Source organism: Elephas maximus, chromosome 9 (assembly GCF_024166365.1).
Source record: "Elephas maximus indicus isolate mEleMax1 chromosome 9, mEleMax1 primary haplotype, whole genome shotgun sequence".
In the NCBI taxonomy this organism is placed as follows: domain Eukaryota; kingdom Metazoa; phylum Chordata; class Mammalia; order Proboscidea; family Elephantidae; genus Elephas; species Elephas maximus.
In genome coordinates, this window is record NC_064827.1 from 108867201 (window position 1) to 108887376 (window position 20176).

The following is a 20176-nucleotide window of genomic DNA, read 5'->3' on the forward strand; positions in this document are numbered from 1 at the left end:
GAGATGTGAGGCAAAGAAGGCGTAAGACACACAATATTCAGCAAAAAGGCAGAAGTCCTCCCCATCAGTAATTACAAAGAATGTAAATGGTTAAACACCTCAATCAAACTGTGGAGTGTCAGAATGGATTAAAGTATATGATCCAACAATATGCTGTCAACAAGAGACACATCTTAGGCACAAAAACACAACTTAGTTGAAAGCATGGAAAAATACTTTGTGCAGATAGTAAAAAAAAGAGAGCTGGCACAGCAATTTTAACATCAAACAAAATAGGCTTCAAGTCAATATCTATTATAACAGGGCAAAGAGTGACATTATATAAAAGTGCCAATTAATCAAGATGTAACAATTATATATGTAAATGCGCCTAATATCAGAGTCCAAAATATACCAAAAAAAAAAAAAAACTGACAAATTTGTAGAGAAATTTACAGTAATAGTTGGGAACTTTAATACATAACTTTCAATAATGGACAGAATATCTAAAATTAATATCAATAAGATAGAGGTTTTGACCAATGCTATAAACCAACTAGACCTAACAGACATATAGAGAACACTCTACCTGACAGAAGAATAGTTTACACCCTTCTCCAGAGCACATGGATTATTCTCCACAATAGACGATATTATCAGGTCACAAAGCAAGTCTCAATAAACTTAAAAAGATTAAAATCACACAAAGTGTCTTTTCTGACCACAATGGAATAAAACAAAAAATTAATAACAGAAGGAAAACTGGGAAACATACAAATATGGGGAAATTAGATAACATTCTATTTAAAAAACCCAACTGATCAAGGGAGAAATTAGAAAATACTTAGAATTGAACAAAAATGAAAACACAACATACCAAAATTTATGAGATGCAGTGAAGACAGCACTCAGTGAGAGATTTAGAATGGTAAATGCCTACATTAAAAAAGAAGAAATGCAACGATAAAAATAATGCAAGAGAGATCTCATGTCAATAAACCTAATTTTACAACTAAAGGAATTACAAAAAGAGAAAACCAGGCCCAAAGTTACCAGAAAGAAGGAAATAACAAAGGTAAGAACAGAGATAAATGAAGGAGAGAATGCAGAATCAAAGAAACCATAGGTTGGTTTTTTGAGATCAATAAAATTAACAAACGTTTAGCGAGACCGACAAAAAAAAGGCAGTGAAAGATCTAAAATTAGAAAATAGAGACATTACACCTGACTCTACAGAAATAAAAAGGATCATAAGAGAATACTTTGAAAAACTGTAGCATTAATAGATTAGATAACTTAGAGGAAACGGACAAATTGCTAGAAACACATAAACTTCCTACATTTACTCAAGAAGAAATAGAAAATCTTAATACGCCCATAACAAGTGAAGTGATTAAATCAGTAATTCAAAACTTCTCAAGAAAGAAAACTCCTTGACCAGATGGCTTCATTGGGAAAATTCTATCAAACATTTATAGAAAAGTAAAAAAAAAAAAAAAAAAGTTTTTTTTCACAACTGCAATACTGATTAAACATTTCAAAAAAAATAGAAGGAACACTTCCAAACTCATGCTATAAGGCCAGCATTACCTTGATAGCAAAGCCAGAGAGACACCACAAGAAAACAGCAGACCAATATCCCTTATGAATATAGATGCAAAACCCTTAAAAAAATGCTATTAAACTGAATTTTAAAAAGCTAACAAAAGGATTAAACCCCATGATCAAGTGGGATTTATCCCAGGACTGCAAGGGATTCAGTGTTAGAAAATAAATTGATGTAATACACCACATTAGAAGAACAAAGGAAAAGAATCGTATGAACAACTCAATCAACACAAAAAAGCATTTCACAAAATCCAGTGCCCCTTCACCATTAAAACACTCAACAAGCTATGAATGGAACGGGAATTTCTCATTATACTAAACAGTATTTATGAAAAAACCCACCGCTAATACCATACTATATGGAGATCCTACCCCTTAAAAACAGGAATAGGACAACAATACCTGCTCTCACCACTGCTACTTAACATCATTCTGGAAGTCCAACTTAGATGAATTAAGCAAGAAAAAGACAGAAAGCCATCCAAAACAGGAAGCGAGGACGGCAAGACTGTTGTCTCGCTTACGCTGGACATTTAACCAGGAGGGACCAACTGATGGAGAAAGACATCATGCTCAGCAGAGAAAAACAGAGGGTCAACAAAAAAGAGGGAGACCCTCAGTGAGATGGACTGACACCGCAACTGCAATAATGGGCTCAAACATAGCAACAAATGTCGGGACGGCAACAGCAACTAAGAACAACAACAAAGCAGGAAGGAAGTAAAAGTATTCCTCTTTGCAAATGACATGAACCTATATATAGAAAACTCCCAAGGTTCCACAAGAAAGCTATTAGAGCTCATAAATGAATTCAGCAAAGTGACAGGATACAAGGTCAACCCACAAAAACCAGTCAGGATTCTATACATTAGCAATGAGCATTCTGAAAAGTAAATTAAGGAAGCAATTCCATTGATAATAGCATCTAAAAGAATACATATCACACAATAAATTTAACCAGGAAGGTGAAATGCTTGTACACTAAAAACCATAAAACATTACTGAGGTTTTAAAAACAAATAAATGGAAGGACATTTTGCATTCACAAATTGGAAGACTTAATGTTAAGATGCTAACACTACCCACAGGCATCTACAGATTCAATGCAATCCACATTAAAACTCCAACAGCCTTCTTCGCAGAAATGTAAACAATCCTCAAATTTATGTGAAACATCAAGGTGCCTCCAGTATCCAAAACGATCTTGAAAAAGAACAAACTAAGATGACGTATACCTCCTGATTTCAAAACATACTATAAAGCTACAGTAATCAAAACCAGCCTGGTACTGGTAAAATGTTACACATGTAGACCGATGGAATAGAACTGAGTAGCCAGAAATAAACCCATACACCTACGGCCAACTGATGTTCAACAAATATGCTAAATCCAATCATAATGCTTCAGGACCTAGTTTTTGCTTCAGGGTAATGCTTCAGAACCTAGTTTTTAACAAATGAATTCTTAGATGTCACACCAAAAGCATAAGCATTAAGAGACAAAAGCAACAAATTGGACTTCATCAAAATTAAAAACTTTGATGCATCAAAGTGAAGTGATAACCAAGAGACCAGCAGAAAAATTTTGCAACCATGTGTCTGCCAAGTGTTTAAAATCTAGAATATATAAAGCACTCCTGCAACTGAAAACAGACGATGAACAGCCCATTCAGAAAATGGGTAAAGAACATGAATAAACATTTCACTGAAGAGAATATACTCATGGTCAACAAGGACATGAAAAGTTGCTGAACATTATTAGTAATCAGGAAATGCAAAACAAAACCACAATGATACCACTTCACCCCCACTAGAAGGGCTATGATGAAAACAAGAAACACCAAAATGAAAACAATAGGTGTTGGTGAGGATATGGAGAAGTTGGAACCCTCATCCATTGCTAGTGGGGATGCAAAATGGTATGCCTATGTGGAAGAGTTTGATAGCTCCTCAAAAAGTTAAACACAGAACTACGATGTGACCCAGCAATTCCAATGTAGATATATACCCAAAACAATTGAGAGCAGGAACACAAACAGAAACTTGTACACCAATGTTCACTGCAGCACTATTCACAATAACCAACAGGTAGAAACAACCGAAATGTCCATCAACAGATAAATGAATAAAGAAAATGCTGTATATACATATAATGGAATATTACTTAGCCATAGAGAAAAGAAATTCTGATAAATACTACAACATGGTAGTAGTATGAACCTTGAAAACATTATACCAAGGAAATCAGTCACAAAAGAACATATTGTATGAGCCCACTTAAATGCGATAGGCTAATGTCTGGAGACCAAAATTTATTAGTGGTTACCATGGTGGGAGGAAGTGGCGGGGGGGGGGGACAGTCATTGGTTAGGAATTGATTTTCTGTTAATGGTGGTGGAATAATTTGGAAAAGGATAGTAGAGATGGTTGCACATTATGAATGTAATCATTGTCACTGAATTCTACATATAAAGATTGTTGAATTGACAAATGTTTTGGCATATGTATTTTTAATAGGCACAACTATCCACCATTTTTTCAAAGTAAATTCAAGAAATATTAATGATGGTAGTGGTGGTTCATAATAAAACAGTACCTAACACATATATGACAACTGCCATGTGCCAGATGTTCTTCCATTTGCATTAGATAAATTTAATCACCATAGCAACCTTACAATGTAGGTGATAAAAAAAACAAAAAACCTTACAATGTAGGTGATATGATCCCAATTTTGCAGATGGGGACACTAAGGTACACAAATAGTGTCCTATCCAATGTCCCACAGGGATCTGGTATTTCAGCACATGGAGTCTAGCTGCAAGTACATGTTATCAACCACTATGTTATATATATCACCAACCCCTGCAAGAAAAGAGCAGAGGACCCTACGTGACACTATCATAAGACAGCACAAATGTAGATACTGCATGGGTTATAGAGGATTAGGATTTACACAATGCAACAGCATTATTTGCCTAGGATGGCCATAACAGAGTACCACAAAATGGGTAGCTCAGAAATTTGTCGCAGTCCAGGAGGCTAGGAGTCTGGCAACAGGGTGTCAGCCATGTTGATTCCTTCTGACAGCTCTAAGAATCTCTTCCATGTCTCTCACCTATCTTCTGGTGATGAATGGCTTCCCTTGGCATTCCACGGTTTATAGATTCATCTTCACATGGCTGTCCTTCCTCTGTCTCTGTCTCTCTTCTCTCTTTTATAACACCACTCATATCTGATTAGGATATACCCTCTCCAGTGTGATCTCATATTAACATTTTCAAAGACCCTATTTTTAAGCAAGGTCACATTTGGAGGTACCGGGGGTTGGGAGTTCAACATGTTTTCAGGGTACACAAATTCAATCCACGACACCAAGCTATGCAGGCACTTCACTGAAGCATATAAAGAATATGGAAGATAGAGGCTATTTTCTTACTGGGCACCACTATTCACAGCTACTCTTCAAATTAATCAGGGTCATTTTTACAATAACTGTTTGTGGCCTTTATATTTTATATATTGGTAACACTAAATGCATTGCTGACCCTGAAGCAGTACAAAAGTTTACAGAAAATATCGTTTGGCTTTTTTGCCAAAGAGGCCATCCTGTAACAACGGTTTTTCCTATACACAAATGCGAAGACAATAGCAGAAAGGGGATGAGGGATGGCACTTTTTTTTTCAAACATTTCTCAGAAATGGTTTATTGGTCAAGAGCTATCTGGAAAAGCTAGGCTTATATCATGGTAGTTATTAAGCACAGAGTACAGAATTCCTTCTACAATGACGTGGGCTCCATCACATATCAAATAGCTATTAAATGGCATGCGTACATACAGACAAGTCCTACAAAGCCCAGGGAATATTCACGTACACATTTAATGCTCTGGCTCTGGTAATGCACTTTATTCCTGGTTTTTCAGAAGCTTTCTATACCCAGGGCATGTCTATAAATATTTTGTAGTGTTATTAAAAGTTCTGACATTACATATAAAGAGCTGTGATGTAAAAGTCTCTAGATAAAGGTTTCTACACACATTTTCCAAGTTGATAGATTTCCCTCAGAACAATCGAGATAAAGTTTGAAAATTTGTTGAAAACTTCCACATATCCAGAACAATTTATATCCTTAATTACATGATATTTAATGAGAAATTTCTTGGTAAAGACTGCCCTGTGTCTGCTGAAATGCTGGACTTCTCCACTGGTATTAATACATCATTAATAACGAACTGTGGATTAAGACTTAAAATCACTTAAGGATGTGGTGAGGACTCTCTCCCGTGTGGTTTTTCCATTATACACTGAGTCTTGACTTCAAACACAACCATGTTCATAGGCTGTATTAACTGAGGGATCTCTACATAACTAGTACAGCCAAACCTGAAAAAGCTCAGTAGAAAATAACTTATTTCTGTATCACCAAAACTTCAACACTGTACATGGGGGGAATTTCCTCGGTCACTCTTGGACCCTGGCTTCTTCCATTATGTGGCCTTGTATCTTCTGTTCACGCGTCCCAAGGTCTTCAAGTGAGTAATTTCTATTCCATTTTGATGAGGAACATACACAGAACATGGAAGATTTGAAGGGGTATCTTTTATAGGACTCATCACTGACCCCCACATTATAAAATGAGTCATAAATTAGTGACATACCCCACTTGAAAGAAATACTGGTTGGGAAACTTACAACAGGCGTGAGCTTAGGGAGGAGAAGAAATGGTTATTGGTATAAAATTAGTCAATATATGACATATGGAAATTACCAGTGTGTAAGTCAAGTTGAAAGTTGACCTCTGGTATGAAGGACGGTCCACATCCCTGATCTGCCTAAGATTGCTTTTGTATGTGTGTTGATATACTATGATATCTGTACCCTCTGAGAATTTTTTGCTGTATTGAGAAAGGTGGCTTCCAATTACTAGTCATCACACTTCACATTCTAGGTTTTCTTTACTGTGTCATTCCTCTGATGTTCAATGACCTGTGAGATTTCCAGAAGAATGTCTGCACATTTACCTTGCTTTTAGAGAACTTCTGTGAAATATGAGTTTTCTGAGGGCTAAGTTCATACTTTTTCCTATATTACCTTCAACAGCTTTCTTGCCTGGGTGGGTAAAAAAGTGAGGTCTGACTTTCTGTGAAATGTCCCATATTCATTACATTCATAGGGCTTTTCTCCTGTGTGTCTGCTTATGTGCAGTGAGAGTCGCTTTTTTGAAGAGATACTTCCCACAGACATTATATTCATAGGGTTTTTCACTATATGAGTTATTTGATATTTTCTTATTCCTGACTTTGGCTTTGGCTGAAAGTTTTTCCACATTCACTACACTCAAAGGGTTTCTCTCCTGTAAGTACTCTCTTATATAGTAAGAGGGATGACTTCCAGCTACACGTTTCCTGTATTTGTCACATTTATAACCTGTGTGAGTTCTCTGATGATCTCCAAGATGTGACTTCTGGCTGAAAGCTTTCACACATTCATCACATTTACAGGGTCTATCCCATGTGGGAGTTCTCTGGTGACTTCTGAGGTATAACTTCTGGGTTAAACCTTGTCCACATTCATTACATTCATAGAGTTTTTCCCTGGATGTGTTGTCTAGTTTATAATCTGAAGTCTGATTGACAGTGGAAATTTTTCATTACTATCCTAGGGTTTCTATTTTGTGTGCATTCTCTGATGGACTCTGAGGGTTGCCTTAGAGCTTAAAGTTTTCCCGCATTTATCACATTTATATGGTTTTTCCCGCGTATGTGTTTTCTGATGACCTCTAAGATGTGACTTCTCTCTGAAAGCTCTCCCACATTCATTACATTCATAAGGTTTCTCTCCTGTGTGAATTCTATGATGTCTCATCGCTCTTGATTTCCTGCTAAAAGTTTTCCCACATTCAATACATTCAAAGGGTTTCTCCCCTGTGTGAGTTCTGTGATGTACCGTAAGGTTTGACTTCCAGTGAAAAGATTTCCCACATTCATTACAAACATAGGGTCTCTCACCTGTGTGAGATCTCTGATGTTGTGTTAGCTCTGACTTATTCCTGAAACCTTTTCCACATTCATCACATTTACAGGGTTTCTCCCCTGTGTGAATTGTCTGATGAATTCTGATATATGATTTACAAGTGAAAGATTTCCCACATTCATCACATTTATAAGGTCTTTCCCCTGTGTGAGTTCTCCGATGACCTCTGAGAATTGAGCTCTGGCTGAAACCTTTTCCACATTCAAGACACTCATAGGGTTTCTCCCCCGTGTGTGTTCTCTGATGACTTCTGAGGATTGAGTTCTGGCTGAAACTTTTCCCACATTCACCACATTTATAGGGTTTCTCTCCTGTGTGAGTCCTCTGATGTTTCCTTAGGGCTGATTTATCACTGTAAGTTTTCCCACATTCATTACATTTAAAGGGTTTCTCTCCTGTGTGCATTCTCTGATGTAGTGTGAGGTTTGACCTCCTGCTAAAAGATCTCCCACATGCATCACATACATAAGGTCTCTCACCTGTGTGAGTTCTCTCATGTTTTCTTAGGTCTGACTTATACCTGAAACCTTTCCTACATTCATTACATTCAAAGGGTTTAACCCCTGTGTGAGTTTTCTGGTGTTCACTGAAGCGTGACTTCCAGCTGAAAGATTTCCCACATTCATTACATTTATAAGGCTTCTTACCTGTGCACTTGCTCTGATGTTTGCTTAGGTATGACTTCAGCTCGAAAGCTTTCCCATGTTCACTGCATTCAAAGGGTCTCTCCCCCAGGTGAGTTCTCTGATGGTTACTTTGTTCTGAGTTCTTCGTGAAAGTTTTCCCACATTCATTACATTCACAGTGTTTCTTCTCTGTGTGAGTTTTCATATGGAAAATGAAGTATGACTTCCTAGAGAAAGATATTTCACATTCTTTGCACTCATAGGGCTCTATGCTTGTATGAGTTCTCTGATGTATGTTTAAGGCTGACTGGAAGTTAATGGTTTCTCTGCATTTGTTATACATACAGGATTTCTCTGCTATGTGAGTTTTCTCACATACTGTAAGGGCTGAGTTATGGCTGAAGCTTTTTCCACATTCAAGTGGTTTCATCCCTGTGTGAGCTGTCTGATGTCCTCTGAGATCTGAGTTTTTGCTGGACATTTTGTTTACTATGTCTTTTCTCTGAAGTTGAGTTATCCTAATGAAATTAACCCCATTTTTGTTAAATTCATTTTCATTAAGTTCACAGGTACTCTTCTCTTCTGTGTGAATGCTATGAGAGACAAGGGTTGACTCATGTAAGTTTATACCATATTTATTATAAGTATAGGATTTTAGTTTTATGTGAGCTGTCCTAGGTGTAATGAAGGTTGCCTTCCCATAGAAGGCTTTTCCATTTTCGTTACATTCAAAAGTTTGCCCAAAAGTCTGAATTGTCTGATGCTGAACACACGCATCCTCCTGACTAAGGGTTTTCACGTCTTGATTATAAGCTAAAGATTTCTCTCCAGTATTCGTTCCCTTATCTCGAATAGTGAGACACTTCTCACATGCATTAAACTCATAATCTTTCTTTCTTGAAGACCTACAATGTGGAACCAACGGTATGAGACTCTGGTAATCAGGCCCTGTAATGTCACACTTACAGGGCATTTTTCTTGAAGTAAATGTATCTATGCTCTGTGTACATGGTTTTCCTGAAATTTTCTCTTGTTCAGTTGTCAATATTTTATTGGTGGTGAATAAAACTTGCCAAAGATGTTTGTCTTGGTTTTCCGGGCTCTTCTCTAACCAGTCATCATGTTGGCAGTCTTCTAAAAATTAGAAAATTAAAAACAACATATGAGACTGAACATATTTTTCATTGCTTAAAGTCTCCTGGTGGGTAAAAACATACTCAGTTGAAGGACATCATTGTAAAGTAGGGGTTGATAAACATTCTTTGTAATGTCAGGATAGAAAACGTTTTAGGCTTTGCAGGCTACACGGTCCCTATCACTAGTCAGCTCTATTGTTGTATGAAGGCAGCAACTGACTATATATAAAAGAACTAGCACGGCTGAATTCCAAAAATCTACAGGTAAGAGTTCAGATATGGCCCAAAGGGCTACAACGTGCCAACCCTTGTTCCAGAGTCTCAGCTGCTATCCACTATATTTGGTATAAAACCAGAGAAACATATTAGGGTCTACTACATCTAATGCGCTTCTGTTTCTCCTTAAATCATTTACAATTGTTGATTGATAGATCTTGATGATATTTATTTGTTGCATAAATAATCAAAAAATTTATTCTGTCCTTTAAAAATGGTCTGTATTTTATAATTATTATTCAAATGACCTCTGTAATGTATTTAATTGTGCCCCCCAAAAGAGTATGTTAAAAGCCTAAACTCTGTGCTGGTGAATGTCACCCTTGTTTGGATACGGGATCTTTCTTTGGAGATATTACCAGTCAAGTTAAAGAGGTCATACTGGAGTAGGGTGGGTCCTAATACTGAATGGTGTCTTACAAAAGCAGAGATCAGACATGGAGACAGAGTCACACACATAGGGGAGGGTGGCAGGTGAAGACACATCTACAAGCAGTAAAGGAATGCCAAGGACTGCAGGCAGCCACTAGAGGCTAGGAGAGAGGCATGAAACAGTTCCTCACTCAGAGCCCTCAGAAGGATTCAACATGGCCGACATACTGATTTAGACTTCAAGTCTACAGAATTCTGAGGCAATACATTTTTTTGTTTAAAGCAACCCACTTGTGGTATTTTGTTACAGTAGCCCTAGGAAACTAAGATATCTTTTTTCTAATTTAATGTTTTGCCTGAATTCAATCTTAAGTGATAAATAAAAGATCCCTGCATTATTTCTATGATTATTGGTTCATTAATTCACTACAGGCAGTCCCTGGATTACCAACAAGTTCTGTTTCTAACTCTGTCTTTAAGTCAAATTTGTACATAAGTCAGAAGTTAGATATGGTTTGTATCTAATACCACTTAGTCAAATGTTTCTCTTAGTATATAGTAGAGTGTGCCTTTCTATGCATAAAAACATTATAAAGAAACACTTCCAGATACACTAAAACATCTCCAACATAATACATAATAATATTTTAATGCACCTTGCAAAGTAGTGCCCATTTGTTATTATAAACCATTTTATGTACCTCAAATTTTTATGGGAGTTACTTCATAACCATGGGATGTATGTAAGTCAGAAGTTCCTAACACAGAGACTACCCATATTTTATATATTAAACTTTCCATATAATTTTTTAGGTAGATCTCTTTGGTACAATATGATAGCAATTTCTCTTATTGGTGACTCTAACACAAAGACATTAGTTGATATGGCAGATATGTTATCTTAAGTTATGCAGAGCTTACAAGAGTTCTGATTTTGTTCTGTTAAGTTTTTCTTCTAATAATCAGGAGGGTTGTACTGTTGCTCTATTAGGTAGCTTTCTAATTACAAACATATATTTCATTAATCATCTATCGAGAGAGTATCTAATTGCTATGGGTCAAAAATGGACTCAATGGCACCTAACAACAACAGTAATTCTGCTGCAGGTAACCAATGAGAAAATTGTTTTCTCTCTCTCCCTTCCAATCCTTTAACTCCCATTTTGAGTTGCTTTCACAATTTTATTTAGTTTTTAGCACTTTACTATTAAATACAACTCTATTCCTTGGTTTGTGAGCTGTAAATAATTTATTTCGGACCCCAGCTTTTGAAGATGAGAAAATCAACACAGTTATATTGATCACCTTCCATATTTTATTGGATCTATGCTTTATAAATTTCCAAACAGAAAGGGCTCTAAAAGCATCCACTTCTAGCTGATCACTGTAGATTCAATTTCTCCTGAATACCTTCTGTTAGTATTAAATATCTCACCTGGGTAGCTCCTGTTTAGAAAGTCCTCGTCTAATAAGCTTGGATCTTTTGCTTGCTCCAGCTTTAAGATCACTTCTGGTTTTGTAAAGCAATACCCTGTAAATAAGAAATGATTCAGGATTTGATCAGGTGATGGGCTTCTATACTTATGAATGGGAAGGAAGGTATAACTTAGCTGCTGCACATTAAATGTGATAATTTGATGCTTTTGGGGGTAAGGTAACAAAAGGAATAAATCTCCTTATTCCCTGAATCTCAACCCTAACTAACATCAAATTTTAATAACAGTCCAGGTGTACTGGGTTTTACAAAAGGGACTACAAGGGACTTACACTTTTGGCCATGATGAAGTATCAGGGACCAATTTACCTTGCCATGTCCAACTGATAACCATATAAAATTAAACAACAGGAAGTGCAGAGCAGGGATTCCTAAGAAAAGAGAAACAAATTAGGTGAGTCCTATGACTGCCACAGCTTATAGCCTGGAGAGTTTCCAGGCCAAGCACAGAAAGAAGAAGCCAAAGGAGAGCCTGAGAGTCTCAGTAAGTTAAGGAGCTACTGCTGGGAGTTTAGGAAGTTCAAGGCAACTAGAATTTGTGGGACAAAATACTGAAAAAGAAAGAGCTGTACTAAGGGAGAGCCATGGGGATTTGCAGTAAGGTCTCTGTGAATCTTCCACGGGGTACTAACTTTTTCAACAATATAAGGAAACTACCAAATGTTGGTGGAAAAAGCACCAGAATAGAATAGGCTGAAGGGGCCCTGGTGGTGCAATGGTTAAGTGCTCGGCTGCTAACCAAAAGAAAGACCAGCAATTTGAACATACCAGTGGTTCCATGGAATAAAAGATCTGGTGATCTATTCTCGTAAAAATTATAGCCTAGGAAATGATACAGGGCAGGACTACTCTATCACGTAGGGTCACAATGAGTCGGAATCGACTCAGCACACAACAACAACAGAGTATGCTGAAAAGTCACCAAAGAACATAAAGAGGTGGGAATAGAATAGAAAAATCTCTTTAACAGTCTGATAATGCAGTAGAATAATATAATGAGTACTTCCTTAGTAGAAGGACCAAATTAGTCCTATACTAAAAGGTGCTCTGAATCCAAGATAATAAAGCTTAAAAGTAAACCCTGAAATGATTAAACTAGCCCAAGTAACTACATTCCCTAAAAAGTACAAAAATATTTAAAAGAATTCAACACATCTGTGAACGAACAAAGTAAAATTCACATCATGCGGCATCCAATCAAAAATTACCTGGTCTGCAAAGTAGGCACATATGACCCTCAAACAGGAGAAAAGCTGATCAATAATTTAGTGGGCAGAATTGTGTTCCCTAAAAAGTCTTAACAGCCGAGATCTGTGACTGTGATCTTATTTGAAAATTAGGAGATGTAATGAAGATGAGATCATACTGCATAAGGGCAGGCCCTAAATCTAATAAATGACATCTTTATAAGAAGACAAAGATTTGGAGAAGAAGAAAAACACACAGAGCCAAGTGAAAACAGAGGCAGAAATTGGAGTGATGCACCTACAAACCAAGGAACGCCAAAGACTGCTGACAATCACCAGAAGCTAGGAAGAGACAAGGCAGGTTTCTTCCATAGAACCCTCAGAGGGAGCATGGCCTTGCCAACAGTAGGATTTTGAACTTTAGTCTTCTAGTCTCCAGAATTGTGGGAGAATAAATTTCTGTTGTTTAGCCACCAGTTTATAATCATTTGTTAAGACAGCCCTAGAAAACCAATAGCAATCAAAAGAGAATAGAAAGTGACACACAGGATAAAAAAGCAACATTGAAGCACAAAAGAACAAAGAAAACTGCATTCTACAGAGTTACACGGTAACGTCTGCTCACCCACTGAGATGAGGTGGCTGTAGTTCTCCAGCATCACATCTCTGTATAGGATCCTCTGAGCAAGGCTCATGTACTTCCACTCGTCTTGGGTGAACTCCACAGTCACATCTTTGAATGACAACGATGCCTGTAAAAATACATTTTTGGTCAGTCTGAAGAGTTCAGAAACAGGCGACATGCAACACACTTTTGGAAACGCATCATATCTACTGTTGAAAATTTAAAACAAAATATAAATGAGTTTTTCTTAGACCTTGGAAGTATCACACAATTAGTACAAACATTATTCTCATGTCCTAATTTGTTTGTATTTCGTTATAAAATATATGCATACACTAGCAGTTAATATATTACTGGATAAAGCTTACCATCTTTGTTTTAGATAAAGTTATTATAAATAGGCTTCCAGTAATCTTCCAGATACCCTAATACAATCAGGACTGTCCTGAGCACTTTCTAGGGTACACACAACCAATGCTCTCTCATGGTCTCAATAAAGACCTTGATGTAAGCCCTGGGGTTATCACACACCATCAAACTTGTATTTCAGAAGCAATGTTCAAGAAGTATAGAGTATTTTAAAAGCAGTTAAAAAGAAGAGACAAATTCAAGAGATGAATACCTATATTAAGGAAATACAATAGGGATAAAGATAGGAAACTAATTTTAGAAGAGAAAGAAACAAAATTTGATCACTGATTTATTGGGCATTTACACAGAAAAAGCACATAAGCAGTTAGGTAGATGTTGATGTCATTAATTGAGGCTGGAAGTATAGAGTTGGGCAGAGGATCAGTATACAATCTTGCTTTAATCTTAGCTATGGAAAATATAGGTGGAATTATCCGTGAGCACATAAGGGAAGTCTAGGATGAAGATAAAAATTTAGGAGCCGTTAGCCATTAAGGGGGTAACTAAAGTCATAAGAGAATATTCACTGTCTCAGAAAGAATCTACACACTGAGGAAAGAAAATGACCACGTGCAAAATTCAAGAGTGCACCAATTTTAAGAGGCTGGCGGAAAAAGAATAGGCTAAGGAGTAAGTTTCTAAATGGTGAGAAGAAAAACCAGAGTGAGTAGAGTGTTAAAAATTAAGAGAGACCATTTCAGCATAAATGATTCCTCTAGTTTAAGATAATAACTGTTGTCTGTTTGAGGACAGACTGTAGTGGAGCAATGCTGGAAGCAGTGACAATTCAGAAATGATTTCCATAATCCCAGCAAATGGTCATGGTGTTAAGGGTGTTAGCAATGGTATTACTTTAAACACCTCAGCTTTTGAATGTATCTTGCAGGTAGAGTCAGCAGTATGAACGCGCCTGTTTAACCACAATTTGCAAATGTGTGTACTGTCAATCTAATTTTTGTAAAAATAATAAAGTCAGAATTATCTTTTCTTAGACATAATCCCATAATATTACCTAAACAAAGGAAGAGAGAGATTTGTGCTTACAAATTGGAAAACTCAATATGATATCAATTCATCCCCAACTGATCTACAGACACAGAGTACTCACAATTAAAATCCAGGAAGCTTTGCTCAGATACATTATAAAACGTATACAGAAAAGCAAAGGACCTAGAATATCCAAAACATTTTCGAAAAAAAGAATACATTTGGAGGACTCACATTACCTGATTTCAGAACTACCTGTACACAAGCAACAGTAATGAAGAACATACAGTATTATCAAAGAAAACAGATTCAGCTGGAACACAATATAAAGTCTAGAAATACGTGTGTGTACTATCTACTGATTTCCAAAAGAGGTGCCAAGGCAATTCAATACAGAACGTTTATACTTCTTAACAAATGGTGCCGTAACTTTCAAAGTGGACTTGAATTCAATGTAAATGTACACTGCAAATTCTAGGGCAGCCACAAAAATAATTATAAAATGATGGAGAATTGAAATGCTAAAAGATGAAAGAAAATGGAAGACTATAAAACACTCAATTAAAACTGAAGACAGGGATGGGGACCAAGATGGCTGACTAGGTAGAAGCTTCTGCTGATCCCTCTTGCAACAAAGACTTGAAAAAACAAGTGAATCGATTACATACGTGACAATCTACGAACCCTGACCATCAAGCATAGAACTAAGGAGTTGACCTGAGTGACAGCGCAGTGAAAGGCCATGAACTGAGGCAGCGATCACTTCCAGAGCCAGCATGCCATGCCACAGCCTTGGGCCCTCGCAGTTCCCTGGAGCCAGAGCTGTGGGGCTGATCGCAGCTTATTGAGACGGGGCAAGCATGGGACGCAGCCCTGGCTCCCTGGAGTAACCTTGGCGGGGACCCAGCCAGTGCACGCAGGCTGCATGCTGACATGGCTGATAGAAGAACGAGAAACCACAGGGGAGCAGCGACTGGTTTCAGAGCCTGGCGTGCGGCGTCCCAGCCAGAAAACCTTGGCGCTGGGCTTTGGCCTAAACGTGCAGGAGCTGATCACGGCTTCCTGAGATGGTGCAGGCACGGGACGCTGCCCTAACCTCTGGGGGTGATCTTGACCCAGCCAGCGCACACAGGCTACACGGCCCTCTGGAATCTCAGATAAAACAGTCCTCACCAAACAAGATCAGTAACTTTGTCTATCTTGCTGGCGCTACTCTCTCCTATCTATCTGATCCCTCCCCTCCCTGCCCCAGCTGGCTTCATTAACATTGGAATTCCCTGGGCCAGGAAGTGAAGTGCTCTGTGGGGGGAAGGGGATTTTTTTTTTCTAACCCATTCTCCTGGCCTGAGAGAAGCAGCAATTAACAATCAGGGGGAAAAATCCTACCCTGACTTCCCTAAGCTGGAATAATAACACAGAACCAGCTCCAGCCAAGAATAAGAGATCCATGGTCTTTGGCTTTCATCCCTACAGGGAACCAGGTGGCTATTATAATGCAAAGGCAATTCTGATAGAGATCTGACTGTAATTGTTTTAGCTGAGCAGTAGAAAGGCAAGTTTTGGAGGTCTGATACCTCTACCTATTCAACAGAGCCCTCAGTGATCCACAGCAGGGAACTGAGGGCTAAAGCTCCACCCACACCACCTAGCCACCTGCTAAAGGAGTCTGAGGATAGTGACGTCTACCAATCTTTAGAGGTACAAGCATTGGGTGCCTAAGGTACAGCTGCAGAGCACACCCACCACAGTACTCTAAAGAACAGACACACTCCCAACTCACTGACACGTGGGGGAAGGCTGTCAGCATCCTGCCCTCCTCGGAGTGTGACCCCCTGCCGTTACTAGAATCTAGTACATACAACCATTGCCACTACTCCTCTAAGTTAATAAGTGACAGTCTACACCACACACTTGGTGACCCAAAATCAGGACACCTAAGCTGATTCTATTCAAGAATAGTGAATGGACTCATAGGCTCATGTATCTGGTAACAGCTCAAACCAGCTGGTAACAGGACATAAGCGATTCAAAGGGTACAACAATCAAGGTAGCACAATCTAGTAGCCCATCTGGGTATAATGAAAAAAACAAGAAGATAAGACTCAGTGAGCAAATATAAAATAAATCATTACAATATCTGATAGATGGCTTGGAGACAGCAGTCGATATCAAATCACATAAAGAAGCAGACCATGATTCCTTCTACAAACCACCAAATCAAAGAATCAAAATCTTTCCCAAATGAAGATACATTCCTGGAATTGCCAGGTGTAGAATATAAAAAACTAATATACAGAATGCTTCAAGACATCAGGGATGACCTCAGAAATGAAATAAGGCAGGCACTCTACAGAAAAAGCAAAGAAACACACTGATAAAGCAGTTGAAGAAATCAAAAAGATTATTCAAGACCATAGTGAAAAAATTAATAAGATGCAAGAATCCACAGAGAGACAGCATTCAGAAATCCAAAAGATTAACAATAAAATTACAGAGTTAGGCAACACAATAGGAAGTCAGAGGAGCAGAATCAAGGAACTGGAATACAGAGTGGGGGAGTTGGAGGATAAGGCAATTGACACCAATATAAAAAAAAATTTTTTTTTTATAGTTGAAGAAAAGTCAGATAAAAGAATTAAAAAAAATGAAGAAACCCTAAGAATCACGTGGGACTCTATCAAGAAGAGTAACTTGCGTGTGACTGGAGTTACAGAACAGGGAGGGATAAAAGAAAATACAGAGGGAATAGTTGAAGATCTGTTGGCAGAAAACTTCCCTGGCATTGTGAAAGATGAAAGGATATCTATCCAAGATGCTCATCGAACCCCATACAAGATAGATCCCAAAGAAAATCACCAAGGCATATTATCATCAAACTTGCCATAACCAAACAAACATAAGGAGAAAATTCAAAAAGCAGCCAGGGATAAACGAAAAGTCACCTACAAAGGAGAATCAATAAGAATAAGTTCAGACTACTCAGCAGAAACCAGTCAGGCAAGAAGACAATGGGATGACATATATAGAACACTGAAGGAGGAAAACTGCCAGCCAAGAATCATATATCCGGCAAAACTCTCTCTCAAATATGAACGTGAAATTAAGACATTTACAGATAAACACAAGCTTAGAATTTGCAAACACCAAACCAAGGCTACAAGAATTACTAAAGGAAATTCTTTGGTCAGAAAATCAATAATATCAGATGCCAACACAACACAAGGTCGCAGAACAGAATATCCTGATATCAACTCAAATAGGGAAATCACAAAAACAAAATAAGATTAATTAAAAAAAATGCTGAAAACGGAATCATTGAAGTCATTACGTAAAAGATTACAATAATCAAAAAAGAGGGACTAAATACAGCAGGCACAGATCTTCCATATGGAGAGGAAACTAAGGCAATATAGGACAACACAAGTTAGGTTTTTACATAGAAAAATAGGGGTAAATATTAAGACACCACAAAGAGGTCTAACAATTCCATACTTCAGAATAAAAACCAAGATAAACATAACGACTCAGCAAAAACAAATTCAACTACTATGAAAATGAGGAACTATTTATATAGAAAAACTTCTCCGCACAAAAAATTAAGTGGAAAAATGAAATTGTCAACAACACATAAAAAAAGGCATCAAAATGACAGCGCTAAACTCATCTATAATTATGCTGAATGTAAATGGACTAAATGCACCAATAAAGAGACAGAGAGTTGCAGCTTGGATAAAAACAACACAATTCGTCTATGTGCTGCCAACAACAGACACACCTTAGATTAGACTTAGGTTGTAGTTGTTCTTAGGTGCCGTCAAGTTGGTTCCTACACAGCGACCCTATGCACAACAGAATGAAACACTGCCCAGTCCTGAGCCATCCTTACAATCGTTGTTATGCTTGAGCTCATTGTTGCAGCCACTGTGTCAATCCACCTCATGGAGGGTCTTCCTCTTTTCCACTGACCCTGTACTCTGCCAAGTATGATGTCCTCCTCCAGGGACTGACCCCTCCTGCTAACATGTCCAAAGTATGTAAGACACAGTTTTGCCATCCGTGCCTCTAAGGAGCATTCTGGCCACACTTCTTCCAAGACAGATTTGTTCATTCTTTTGGCAGTCCATGGCTCATTCAATATTCTTCACCAATACCACAATTCAAAGGCGTCAACTCTTCTTCGATCTTCCTTATTCATTGTCCAGGTTTCACATGCATATGATGTGACTGAAAATACCATGGCTTGGATCAGGCGCACCTTAGTCTTCAGGGTGACATCTTTGCTCTTCAACACTTTGAAGAGGTCCTGTGCAGCAGACCTGCCCAATGCAACACGTCTTTTGATTTCTTGACTGCTGCTTCCATGGCTGTTGATTGTGGATCCAACTAAAATGAAATCCTTGACAACCTCAACCTTTTCTCCATTTATCATGATGTTGCTCATTGGTCCAGGTGTGAGGATTTTTGTTTTCTTTATGTTGAGGTATAATCCATACTGAAAGCTATGGTCTTTGATCTTCATTAGTAAATGCTTCAAGTCTTCTTCACTTTCAACAAGCAAGGTTGTGTCATCTGCATAACGCAGGTTGTTAATAGTCTTCCTCCAACCCTGATGCCCCGTTCTTCTTCACATACTCCAGCTTCTTGGATTATTTGTTCAGCATACAGATTAAACCAAATCAAAACCAAGCCCAGTGCTGTCGAGTCGATTCCGACTCATAGCGACTATACAGGACAGAGCAGAACTGCCCCATAGAGTTTCCAAGGAGCACCTGGAGGATATGAACGGCTGACCCTTTGGGTACAGCTGTAGCACTTAACCACTATGCCACCAGGGTTTCTGCAGATTAAACAGGTATGGTGAAAGAATACAACCCTGACTCACACCTTTCCTGACTTTGAACCAATCAGTATCCCTTTGTTCTGTCCGAAAAACTGCCTCTTGATCTATGTAAAGGTTCCTCATGAGCATAATTAAGTGTTCTGGAATTCCCATTCTTCGCAGTGTTGTCCATAGTTTGTTATGATCCACACGGTCAAATGCCTTTGCATAGTCAATAAAACACAGGTAAACATCCTTCTTTAAACATCCTTCTGGTATTTTCTGCTTTCAGCCAGGATCCATCTGACATTAGCACGTCCTCTCCCGAAATTGGCCTGAATTTCTGGCAGTTCCCTGTCGATATATTGCTGCAGCCATTTTTGAATGATCTTCAGCAAAATTTTGCTTCCATGTGATATTAATGATATTGTTCTATAATTTCCACATTCATTTGGATCACCTTTCTTGGGAATAGGCATAAATATGGATCTCTTCCAGTCAGTTGGCCAGGAAGCTGTCTTCCATATTTTTTGGCATAGACCAGTGAGCACCTCCAGTGCTGCATCTGTTTGTTGAAACATCTCAACTGATATTCCGTCAAGTCCTGGAGCCTTGTTTTT

General features: G+C 38.1%; 1 protein-coding gene across 4 annotated transcripts in view; it reads right to left on the reverse strand.

The window, feature by feature from the left end:
- Nucleotides 1–3155: 3155 nt before the first annotated feature.
- LOC126082357 (zinc finger protein 782-like) overlaps nt 3156–20176 on the reverse strand; it is a 53597-nt gene continuing 36576 nt past the window's right edge. For 2 of the 4 annotated variants that reach the window (XM_049894867.1, XM_049894869.1), the window contains exons 3-6: nt 13340–13466; nt 11800–11898; nt 11468–11563; nt 3156–9382 (exon numbers count right to left, since the gene is read on the reverse strand). In XM_049894867.1, coding sequence (XP_049750824.1) covers nt 7257–9382; nt 11468–11563; nt 11800–11898; nt 13340–13466 — 2448 coding nt within the window. In that variant the 3' untranslated portion in view covers nt 3156–7256. Of the gene's footprint in view, nt 9383–11467; nt 11564–11799; nt 11899–13339; nt 13467–20176 lie in introns of those variants that run through there. The other 2 variants (XM_049894871.1, XM_049894868.1) reach the window with 2 other exon arrangements.